This window comes from Canis aureus, chromosome 7 (genome assembly GCF_053574225.1).
Source record: "Canis aureus isolate CA01 chromosome 7, VMU_Caureus_v.1.0, whole genome shotgun sequence".
NCBI lineage: Eukaryota > Metazoa > Chordata > Mammalia > Carnivora > Canidae > Canis > Canis aureus.
This window is the reverse complement of record NC_135617.1, coordinates 48,755,049-48,767,144: the sequence shown is the minus strand read 5'-3', so window position 1 is coordinate 48,767,144 and position 12,096 is coordinate 48,755,049. Positions and strand designations below refer to the sequence as shown.

Here is a 12,096-nt window from a genome sequence, read left to right as displayed (position 1 = left end):
AAAACCCTGAATTTAAGGAGTGCCTGGATAGTTCAGTTGGTTAAGTGGCTGACTCTGGTTTTACCTCCCGTCATGATCTTAGGGTCCTGGGATCAAGCCCCGCATCACAAGGAGTCTGCTAGAGGATTTCTTTCTCTCTCCCTCTGCCCCTCCTCCCACTCATGCACGCTCTCTCTCTCTAAAATAAATTTTAAAATCTTAAAAAAGGAAATAATGAATTTGATAATATATTCTATACAAATGTGCACACACCATATATTTTTCGTTCTGTAAGCTTATCTGTAAGAACTTTTAAAGACATGGTACTATTATGTATTCATTTTTTAAACATCTATTTTTTAATACATAACTATTACTCAGGATAAAAATAAAGTAGTTCTCCCAGTGAAGTAAAATAACCTCTTCTAAACCCCAGAGCTCTCAATATGCAATATTTGCTTCTTTGCCCCAGCCATTAGGAAGCTCAAAATTAAGATCTCTCCTCAGCAGTTATAGCTTCTGTCTAGATTTCTCTATTTAATTTCTCTTCTCCTCCTCCTTTACTTTGCATTTTCATTCTCCATATTATACTGTGTTTGAACCTTCATATTATTTTCCCATATTTTTTTAAATCTTTTTTTAAAATTTTTATTTACTTATGATAGTCACACAGAGAGAGAGGCAGAGACACAGGCAGAGGGAGAAGCAGGCTCCATGCACCGGGAGCCCGACGTGGGATTCGATCCCAGGTCTCCAGGATTGCACCCTGGGCCAAAGGCAGGCGTCAAACCGCTGCGCCACTCAGGGATCCCTATTTTCCCATATTTTTAATTTAAGCCTCATCAAATTATCCTAAGAATTATTTGAGTGGAAACTGATACTACTTATTGAGCCACTACTATGTCACATTAATTGTGCTAGTCACTTAATTTACACGCAGTATTTCCTTAACTCTTACAATCAGTGAACTATGATTGATGAAGAAACTGAGGCTCGAAGAGATTCAGTTATATAGCTAACAATGTGGAGAATCTGAGAGGTGAACCAAGAGCCGTCTAGTTACAATGAGAATGTTCTTTCTCCAGACACCAAAATAAAGATATCTTTATCCATCATTATCGTTGGTTCATTCAATGAAAAGGGACAAATTATAGAGAAAGAGGGCAGGAATAGGAGGTTAAGAAAAAGAAAGAACCCAAACGAATGGTTATTTCACCTGATGTGCAAGGGAGTGAGCTGGCCGTAAACGGATGCAAGTTTTAACTCCTCACACAAAGCATTCCTGTTAGCAACCTCCTTTATATGGTCTTCCCTCAATGTCTTACCAAAACCAGTCAAGAAAATTACTGGCCTTGAAATTGGAAATGTAACTCTTAGTATATAAAGCTCACACCGGGGGCATCTAAGCATACTGTAGCTCAGAAAAGCTAAAACAATTTGGTAATAATAGTAATAAAACTTCATATCAACAGAGACCTGCTGATGCAAAACCAAATTTTACCTCCTGCTTGGACTGATACTTCTTCAATTCAACTGTGCCATCTCCAATCACAAAGGCTTCTTGGTGACCAATCAGGCGATTTTCAGTTTGGGTGAGGAGATCACATATCCCTTGGAGTTTCTCTTTGTATTCCTGCTGACGCTCTGCCACAATCTAAAGCGGGGCAAAATTAAAGCATCTTAAATGTGTGGTCCATAAACTCACTACTGTGATTACCCCTAATTAGAACACATTTTGCAAGTTTTTTCACATTTTACAAGTTCTAACTGCAAAATTAGAACATATCTTGCAAGCTTTCAGAGTATGCTGTAAACATGATAGCAGTGGGGTACATATTGAGCAAGGTGACACAGAAAGAGCATGTCCCATATACGAAGAAGGAGATCACGTTTGGATGAAACTGCTCAATAGAATACTGGCCATGCATATGTGTAAAGGATGGAACTTCTGACCGAGAGGAAGAAACATTCCATTTTCTTAAGCTCTTGAAACCTGCGACACACATAATTAATTCTGCAAAGGGATATCAAAACAGAAGTTAGTTGTGATTTGTCTGTTAACAAGTTTGCTATGTGTATATAGGTTATCATGCTAGAGATAATGCCTAGGTGCTTCCAGAAATAATAAAAGGAGTGCTGCATGCAATATTTCTACTTTGTCACTATGCCTAATTCCATTCCCACCCCTTTGCTCATTGTTATTAGACGTAACACCCTAATATAATTCACTAAATTAAGAGATTAATCTACTAAATCACTACTAATGCTCGTATCTTTCATTTTCCCATTATTTATATACTAGCTATGCATCCTGTAGCCATTGATCATGTTTCCTAGGAGCCTAACACACGCCAGGTAAGTAAAGTACTATTTTACATTCATCCTTTTACCATTGTTCACAATACTACAGGGTAAGCACTGCTACTATTTCCAATTTAGCACTGAGAAAACCATGGTGGAGTGACGTGCCATGTATCACATGTGACTGAGTGTAGCCAGGAAGTAACCACAGGCAGTCCACACCCCATGTCCTGCACTCCTGTGCCATACTACCTCCCAGAGGAAAAATATACTTAACTTTCTCTACCCATATATTTACCAAGTTATCGAAAGTTTTGAGTATATCTGGATTTTTTACTCCTTAGGAAAAAAATCAAGACTCCCATTTGAGAATGGTGGTTTCAGGGAGTCATAAAAATCAAAATAAACCAACTATACTATTCTTATGGAAAACAATACTGTCACATATTCCAGCATCTCTATGTTATACTCCGTCTACTGTCTTTCAGATCCCATATTACAAGTTTCACATGGAAGAACTAAAACCAAAGAATTCCCACTCCACAAAGAAAGGCAAACCTTCTGATCATCAAGATCCTGTTCTAGCTGTAACTGAGTCTCTAAGCATTCCACCCGGGCAGTTACTGATTCCTGTACATCAAGAAAACACTTCTGAGTTGTGTTTAGGAGCCTCAGTAGTTGTTTGCTTTGGTTGGGAGATAGGTCTTGTGCACATTCAGAAATGAAGAACTGCACATCAAGGGCGGTGGCCTCCAGCTGCACTTTGGTGTGTCCAAGGTCTTTTAGCACATTCTGTGAACAAAATAGTACAAGTTACAAAATGGGAGGTAAGCCATAATATAAAGTTTACATCAACAATATTTTAAAAATGTGTTTCATGTATCAGGGACTCAAGGGTTTATTGACCTTTTTCATGATTCCTTTAGTTAAAAATCTCTTCATCACCCAACAGCAGATGGTAATGATGAAATTATTTAAATACTATGACAATATTACATGGAAAAACAATTCCTTTAAGAATTTTTTAAAATTTATTTTATTTATTTTTTAGAGAGAGAGAACCTTAAGCAGACTGTTACTGAGTGCAGAGCCCAATGCAGGGCTTGATTTCACAATCCTGAGATCGTGACCTGTGCTGAAATCAAGACTGGGAGGCTTAACTAACTGAGCCACCCAGGCACTCCTCCTTAAAGAGTATTTTAATCTTGCCTGCCATGTCACATATAAAATGTAACTTCAGGGGATCCCTGGGTGGCTCAGTGGTTTAGCGCTTGCCTTTGGCCCAGGGCGTGATCCTGGAGTTGCGTGATCCTGGAGTCCCGGGATCAAGTCCTGTGTCAGGCTCCCCACATGGAGCCTGCTTCTGCCTCTCTCCCTCTCCCTCTCTCTCTCTCTCTCTCTCATGAATAAATAAATAAAATATTTTATAAAAATAAATAAAAAATTAAATGTAACTTCAACAGAAGATAAAAACCCAATTCAATGAGCTAGAATTTGAATTTTCTGACTCACGGGGCCAGAAGCCTCAACATCCTTCATGAGGCATGCTATTCAAATTAAGAACTCTGATGTATTTTTAGGAATAATTTAACTATTATGTATTTATGTGACTAATACACAAATAAATACAAATCTCAAGATGTCAGTGGTGGTAAGAGATTGATAAGGCAGGAAGGATAGCATGAGAATGATATCCATAAAGTTGTGATTATTTTATGGTTGTGTCAATTATGGACAAACATCTCTTAGAGGCAAAGAAAGGAAAGAATCCTTTTAGATTTAGCAGTTACTTTTTTAAAGATTTTATTTATTTGAGAAAGAGAAAGAAAGAGAGAGAGAGAGACAGAAAGAGCACGAGCAGTGGGAAGGGCAGAGGAAGAGGGAGAAGTAGACTTCTCGCTGAGCAGGGAGCCTGATGTGGGACTTTGATCCCAGGAGCCCAGGATCATGACCTGAGCCGAAGATAGATGCTTAACTGACTCAGCCACCCAGGCGCCCCACCAACCATGGACTTTTTGGTAAACATTTGTTGTATTAAATCTGGAGGGTTTTAAATGTACTTTATCTCATTTATTTTGATACTTGCCTTGAGAAACTCCAAACTTTTCTTCATATGTTCAGTATCTTGTACATTCACAATCTCAATATCCTTCACAGATTTGCTCTTCTCTGATATCCAATGTGAGAATGATTCAAGTTTCTGAAGAAATTCTTCATGGGAAACTGCTAGCTTAGACTGGAAAATAAATTTGTGTGTTCATTTCTGTCAATCCCCAAATTTCAAATTCTTACAAAAAATTGTTCTGCTTCAAAGCCCTAGCAGTCTGAAAATAAAAGACTCATGACTAAATTTTCAAATAATCAAATTTTCTTCAAAACTCAAATTCTGGCTCAGCGCCAAATGTTTTGATGCCTACCATTTCAGAGTCCATGGTGAGCATGACGTGTTTCATTCTTTCTGAAGACACACTGCTGAGGGAAGTGAAAGCAGTCTGCAAACTTTGGTGGCTTGTCCTCAATTCCTCAAGCTGTCCTCTGGGGAAGTCACTGGGAAGAGACTTTAAAAACTCTTCTGCCAACTTCATGTCTTTTCTTAAAATGACAGCAATTGGAGCCAATCCCAATTCAAATGTCTGCAAAAAATATATATCCCAGAACTGTTCAGTGCGAACCCACTACAATCATTCTAAATGTAATAGTATCCCCCCCTAAAATCAATAAAAACCGCTCAACACCTCGACATTTAATAGTGAAGCTTGCAAATTCCAAAGATAAAGAGAAGATTCTTAAAGCAGCAAGAGACAAGAAATCCCTGACTTTTATGGGGAGAAAAATTAGATTAACAGCAGACTTCTCCACAGAGACCTGACAGGCCAGAAAGGGCTGGCAGGATATATTCAGGGTTCTAAACGAGAAGAACATGCAACCAAGAATACTTTATCCAGCAAGGCTCTCATTCAGAATAGAAGGAAAGATAAAGAGCTTCCAAGATAGGCAGGAACTGAAAGAATATGTGACCTCCAAACCAGCTCTGCAAGAAATTTTAAGGGGGACTCTTAAAATTCCTCTTTAAGAGGAAGTCCAATGGAACAATCCACAAAAACAGGGACTGAATAGGTATCATGATGACACTAAACTCGTATCTTTCAATAGTAACTCTGAATGTGAATGGGCTTAATGACCCCATCAAAAGGCGCAGGGTTTCAGACTGGATTAAAAGCAGGACCCATCTATTTGCTGTCTACAAGAGACTCATTTTAGACAGAAGGACACCTACAGCCTGAAAATAAAAGGTTGGAGAACCATTTACCATTCAAATGGTCCTCAAAAAGAAAGCAGGGGTAGCCATCCTTGTATCAGATAAACTAAAGTTTATCCCGAAGACTGTAGTGAGAGATGAAGAGGGACACTATCTCATACTTAAAGGATCTATCCAAAAAGAGGACCTAACAATCATCAATATATATGCCCTGAATGTGGGAGCTGCCAAATATTATCAATTAATAACCAAAGTTAAGACATACTTAATAATACACTTATACTTGGTGACTTCAATGTAGCGCTTTTTTTTTTTATTTTTTTTTTATTTATGATAGTCACAGAGAGAGAGAGAGAGAGGCGCAGAGACACAGGCAGAGGGAGAAGCAGGCTCCATGCACCGGGAGCCCGACGTGGGACTCAATCCCGGGTCTCCAGGATCGCGCCCTGGGCCAAAGGCAGGCGCCAAACCGCTGCGCCACCCAGGGATCCCAGTGTAGCGCTTTCTAAATGTAATAATAAAGCACAATGCTTGTTTTTCCAAATTAACACCAGCTGACTACCATTTATAATAGGCAGCAGACAGTTCTTACCTCTAACTGTTTAAGTTGGTTCCTTAAAGCTTCCAGATTATTATCCAGAGACTCTTGGTTGTCCAAAGGGGGCTTCATCTCTTGAAGTAAAGCCAAATACTCATGCATTTTTGATGTGTGCTGTAAACACTGCTGTAATTCAGTGGAAAACTAAACACAAATTTGGACATTTTAATTCGATAGCCTTTATGTAGTTTTTAAAAAACACATAAAATGTATGGGATTATTCCCAAATGTTGCATGCAGGTACTGCCATATAAAATGTAAAATCAACTTACTTGTTCCATTGACCTATCTCCAGGAGTCATTCCTTTTGACCCTGAAATACTTTCCAAATGGTCTGGGATATCACAGCATAGCTCCCCCAGCTTCTCATTGCTTGGCAATGCCGATGCACACACAGTTGAGTTTTCTAGTTCAGTATCTTTTATGTTTTGTAAATTAAGGGAACAGTGGTTTCCTTCTTTGCTTTTAAGGTCATCAAGAATGTGTGAATTTTCATCCACCATCTCAGAAGTAGAGAATGCTTTTTGATTCAAGTCTCTGACCTGTTCTACTTTCTCGGAGTATGTGTCAGCAAGCAGCTTATAGAAAATATTTTCAAGTTGCACTGGAGATACTTTAGGTGTAAGACCTCTTTTCTCTAGCTCATACTCCATCTGGGTTAATTCTTTCATCAATTCAAATGCTCCAGTAATTTTCTGGCTATACTGATTTTGCTTAAGTATATCAAGGAGAAGCTCAGACTTAAGATGTGCAATATGGAATGGATCATCTCTACTCTCTGCTTTTAGTTCTGTTGAGTTATTCATGGGGTAAACTCCAGAACAGTCACCAATTTTAAAGTCACTGGGCACACTAGATGCTTCATTTGCCAACTGTGATGTGGTAACTCTTTTAATTAAGTTTTGAATCAAAATTTTAGTGTCTGCACAGACTAAAGATTCTCCAACCTCTTCAGGACTCATAGGACCTCCTTCCAATCTTCTTTTTAAGAAATCTTTTACATTCTCAAAAAATACCTGAGATACCTCAGGAATCTGAACTTCCTTTTCTTGGAATCCTAGAGATAAGGATTGTTCTTTTTGCTGCTGTTGCTCAATTATTTCCATCTTATTGTTAATTTCTGAGAATGAGTAGTCCATATTTAAAGGGTTACTGGAGTTATCGTTTTTTATTCCATTTGTGCAGAGCTCTGGTGGCACAAAATCATTATTTTCCCCAAGGTCTTCTACATTTCTAAGAGGTAAGATTGACAGTGTGCTTTCATCCCTTTCTGGTGTGAGGTCAGCAACTCCTGTTCCCGCTTCCAAGGCACTTTCTTTAGTATGAATATCATTCTGTTGGGCCATCTCATTTAGAGGTGAGACTTCCTGAGTAGGAGCTGTCTTCTCCTTTGTATCATTAACTCCAAATTGTACATGTTCCTTCACAGCAGGGGAAGCTATCAGAATGCAGCTTGGGATACCTTCATTTAGTTTCAATGCATCTTTTGCTTTTACATCTTTAGAACAGTGTTTTAAATAAGTGAACAGGTCAGAGTCTTTCTCAGGGCTGTCAGTGAATGAATCTTTCTCAGTACTTGTATCCCCTTCAGACAAGAGAATCATATCAGCACTGATCACTTTGGAAACTGAGGAGTCAAATATTTCTTCAAGATTCTCAAAATGAACGGGACTTTCGCTAACCACTGTCTGTAGATTCTTTGGTTCATCTTTAAGAGTTACAGTTACTTTTTTCAGGCTTCCTTTCTGATTATGTTCTTCATTGTCTGTGATTCGTGAAAATGGAAACTGATCATTATCTAAATCAAGACTCTCCCTTGTACTTTCACTAGGCAAAAGTCTGAGATGCTTATTATCTTCTTCTTGACCTTTTTCTAGCACCTTTCCTTTACCTGAGCACATTTTATGAACTGACGTTTCATCTTCTGTTAGTATACTAATTTGGTCACCTTTCTTTTTAATTAGACCTCTTTCATTTCCTTGATGATCTCCGACAGTTACAGAGGCTACAGAAGACAAATGGCTTTCCTCAGCAGGCTTTCCTATTAAATCAGGCTCAGAACAAATGATTTTATCAAAAGATGAGTGGACTTGAAGTGTCACATTCTCAAAATATGGATCTCTACCTTTCAAAGAATCTGTGGATTCTGGCCCTTGGATCAACTTAATGTTCATTAAATCATTATCTACTTCAGAAGTTGAACAGATGTTATTAGTATTATGTAAAATATCTACAGAGCCAAAAGTGTCTTCTGATTCAGTGTCTTTAGTGATCGGCAGCAATATATCCTTAAGGGCCAGCTCATGATTCAACAGATCTTGACTTTTTCCAACAACCTCAGTTGTATATTCTTGAAGGTTGCTTCTTTCAGTAACTAAGCTATATTTACCAGTTGATTTTGGCTGTAAAACATTTACATTTTGCTGGTTTTCTAAAGACCTGTAACTGTGCACTTTATCTGGGAGAATTCTTTTGACACTTTGACTGTCCTGACCATTTTCCTTTTCACTTACTGCAGTGGCACACAACTGGATATCCATATCCGCAGCCTCATCCTGGCACCAGGGTTCTTTACCGTCACCTTCCACTCCTTCTTCATCATCACCACCACCATCATCATAATAATAATCGTCATCAATATCCTGATCATTACTGTCACATACATAATCCTTGTAACTTTCTTCACTTTGCATAGAATCTAAATGTTCAGTATCAGATTTAAATTCTTGTCCAGTTATGTGTTCTTCTTCTCTCCCTCCCCAATACCCAATGTCATCAAATGTTAACAAAGCACTGAAGCTCTCTTTTCTTTCTATGATTTTATAATCAATCGATGAGTCAGACTCATCACTCTCAAGGATATTCGAGCTTTCCCTTTCTGAGATGGTTTCCAGAAACTGTCCATTGCTCTTGTGTGAGCCAACTGAATCTGAATGGATTCTTTCATCAGAATCGAATCCAGCTTTCTCAGTAGCAATGAGAACATCCCGAAGAGACTCTCTGTTTCCCCTCACACTTAAGCTGTCAACCAGTGCCCCCTGGAGTTCCACAGAATTTTCATTCTCTCTTGAAACATCATAAAAAACATCACCAAGAGAAGCAGTCACATCAGTTTCCTCTTGTAGTGTGGCATAGTCCTCAGGTTGTAGACAATCACGATCATCACCTTCCAGAAGCAGAGAATCATGGTCATCATCTTCAAACAGGGGAGTATCATAAAAATCACCTTCACTGTCAGTATCTGTTTCTGTCACACTTCGCTGATCATCCACAAGTGACGTTTCATAGTCACCAGCACTGATGGTTTCTTCAAGCAGCGGTGTGGCACGGACAGGAGATGTGCTGGCATCACTGGTGTTATCCTGTGGGGTCACGGCACAGGGGTACTCTTCCATTTTGGACTCAGTTTGCTTGTTTTCAGGTTTCTGCTGAGAAGTGGCATGTAACTTTCCATCTTCACCGTAAGTTTCTGTAATATATTTATCATTGTGATTTTGGACCTGAGGAGCAATGTCACCTATATTTAAAGGTTTCTGTGGAGACGTTACTCCCTGTAAACTGATATTGATAGCTGCAATTCCCAGAAACTGCTCTTGAAATGTCTCTCCCATTCTTTGACCTGATAATATGGTTTGGTCGCTGAGTGGCAATGTGGGATCTTCACATTTATTTCCATTGCTCTCTGTGGTATGTACATTAAGACTATCCTGATCATTCCTCAATTTATCATGACTTAGCAAGGCACTCAGCCTGGGAGAATAGTCAAAGATTGTCAAATCCCTGTTTATGTTATCTTCATTCTCTTTCTCATTCTCATTCAAGTCACAGATTCTACTGGTTTTTGATTTCATAATAGAATTTGTTATCAAATCACTTGCGAAGTTTTGAATATTTTTAGAATGACTACATTCACCTGCATGTTCATTCGTTCTATCTTGACTTTGATTTTCACAGTTTTTAAGTATGTTTTCAGAGTCTTGTCTAAGCATGTCACCTGCCACAAGTCCAGGCTGTGATAAATAGGATGAATTCTGGACTTTATGATCAGCTACTTTTATATTTGCCAGGTTTTCTGACTGATAAAATTCACTACTAAAAAAATTATTTCCCATTTCATTACACTCTTTATCTATGGTATGCTTTCTATCTTCAGGAGCTTCTTTATGCTTAGGTTCTCTGTGATGACATTTATCAAAACTATTTGGTGAAACTATACTGTTTTCCTTTCCTTCATTAGGAGCATTACTTGGAAATAAAACAGGGAGTCTTAAGGCATCAAGACATTTTTTGATGGGTGTGTCCTTAAATTCTGCACTACAGCCTTCTAGTAGCATATCAACAGCCTCATTCAAGTCTCCATCATACAGCAAAAGCCTCTGGCCTGTGTTTGCATCCATATAGCTATTTATCATCAAATAAGATAGAAATAACTTTTTAGTTTGTTCTGAGCTCTGAGTTGCTAATGGTTCTTCTCCATCAAAAACATCATCTTCTTGCCTGTAATCATGGACTGTGGATGGTTGGAATTTACAAAAAGATAGCCATCTTCTGGCATTTTTACAAGCTTCTAAATCTCCCAAATCTGGCATTTTATCAGGCAGTATTATACTTTTCAAAATCGATGCTGTGTTATTATCTATAATTCCCAGCTGCTTAGCAACATCCAAACCAATGACTTGAGAAGTTTCTGGAATATAAAGAGCAGCTATTTTCTGCCTGCCATTCAGTATTTTGTATGCCAATTCATTTGTAATCAATTCTTGCTGCAAGGAAGAAGATGTAGGAAATATTTCACCAGAGTGAGGCCAGATGAGTCCAACATAGCTTCGCTGAGCCTCTAGCACCAAAAGAGCACTGGTTGAAGTTATTAGATCACATTGGACTGCTTCATCCACCGTAAAACGTTTAGCAGGGTTTGAGTGGATGATTCCACCTGTTTGAACCTGATATGTGAGAATACTGTTAGCTGTGTCTCTGTCAATTACCCCTTCTGCCATAGCTTCTTCAACAGTCATTCTTCGACCAGAGTTGCAATTGATTAGACCTCCAGAAAGAAGCTGTGCACCTAATAACCTGAACATGGTTTCACGGTCTATGAGACCTTCATGAGCCGCCCTTAAAATGCTTATATTTCTTCCACATTTTAATGTTATTCTACCTCCTTCTTGTGGTCTCACAGGTAGAAGCCGTATCCCAGTGTTTTCCTGTAAAATACTTCTTTGCAAAATATCCACTAAAGTCACCTTCTCAGCGGTGCAGGGGTCAATAAGATCTTTACACGTGTTTTGCCTTTCCAGGACTTTAGAAAATAATGCTGAGGAAACAAAGTTCTGTTGGAAAGCCTTCTGTAGAGTCAATTTTTCTCCCGTGGCTGGAATAACTAAAAAGTCTGTGGAAAGTAGTATGTCAAGAACTCTGATGGCCATGGATTCTGATATCATGCCTTGAGCCAGAGCTTCCAGCACTGGAATTGTGGTAGATGACACAGTAGAAATAATCTCCTTTGCTTGATTTAGTTCTTGGAGTTGGCATACAACTTGTTCATCAATTAGGCCACGACTTTTGGCATCTTGAAGATCAAAACATTTTCTTAATTCCGGTGAAATTAGACCAGAAATCATTAGCTGTGTCTCAAGCAACCTGATTCCTGTGTCATAGTCAATAAGGCCTCTTAAAACTGCCTGAAATATGGAAAGGACTTCTCCAGTTGTCTGATCAATGGTGCCTGCAATCACTTTATCCAGCTGAAAAGAAAATACAAAAATTCTCAGGTCAGTCTGTGACCCCAGGGTGGGCAGAATTTCATGAAACATAGTTTGCATTTTTTTTTTAATAAATAAACACTTCAACATAAAAATCCTCTACTTACCAAGGCGCAGCAAATGCTGTGAATGTTAGGCAGCTCAAATGCACAAGTGATCTATGTCAGTGATCTATTCAACAGCACAGGATGTGATAA

At 38.7% G+C, this 12,096-nt stretch overlaps 1 protein-coding gene and 1 long non-coding RNA gene across 34 annotated transcripts in view; one reads left to right on the top strand and one right to left on the bottom strand.

Annotated features, from left to right (window-relative positions):
- The window catches only part of DST (dystonin), a 480,488-nt gene that overhangs the window by 123,807 nt on the left and 344,585 nt on the right, over nt 1–12,096 (bottom strand). For 23 of the 29 annotated variants that reach the window (XM_077903540.1, XM_077903549.1, XM_077903545.1 and 20 more), the window contains 6 exons: nt 6,410–11,881; nt 6,132–6,281; nt 4,698–4,913; nt 4,367–4,516; nt 2,839–3,072; nt 1,481–1,633 (listed from right to left, as the gene is read on the bottom strand). In XM_077903540.1, coding sequence (XP_077759666.1) covers nt 1,481–1,633; nt 2,839–3,072; nt 4,367–4,516; nt 4,698–4,913; nt 6,132–6,281; nt 6,410–11,881 — 6,375 coding nt within the window. The remainder of the gene's footprint in view (nt 1–1,480; nt 1,634–2,838; nt 3,073–4,366; nt 4,517–4,697; nt 4,914–6,131; nt 6,282–6,409; nt 11,882–12,096) is intronic. The other 6 variants (XM_077903561.1, XM_077903562.1, XM_077903565.1 and 3 more) reach the window with 1 other exon arrangement.
- The window catches only part of LOC144317329 (uncharacterized), a 49,694-nt gene that overhangs the window by 21,883 nt on the left and 15,715 nt on the right, over nt 1–12,096 (top strand). For 2 of the 5 annotated variants that reach the window (XR_013383297.1, XR_013383296.1), the window contains exons 4-6: nt 1,452–1,571; nt 2,282–2,334; nt 2,769–3,107. This is a non-coding gene — a long non-coding RNA (uncharacterized LOC144317329). Of the gene's footprint in view, nt 1–1,451; nt 1,572–2,281; nt 2,335–2,768; nt 3,108–4,437; nt 4,686–12,096 lie in introns of those variants that run through there. The other 3 variants (XR_013383300.1, XR_013383298.1, XR_013383299.1) reach the window with 3 other exon arrangements.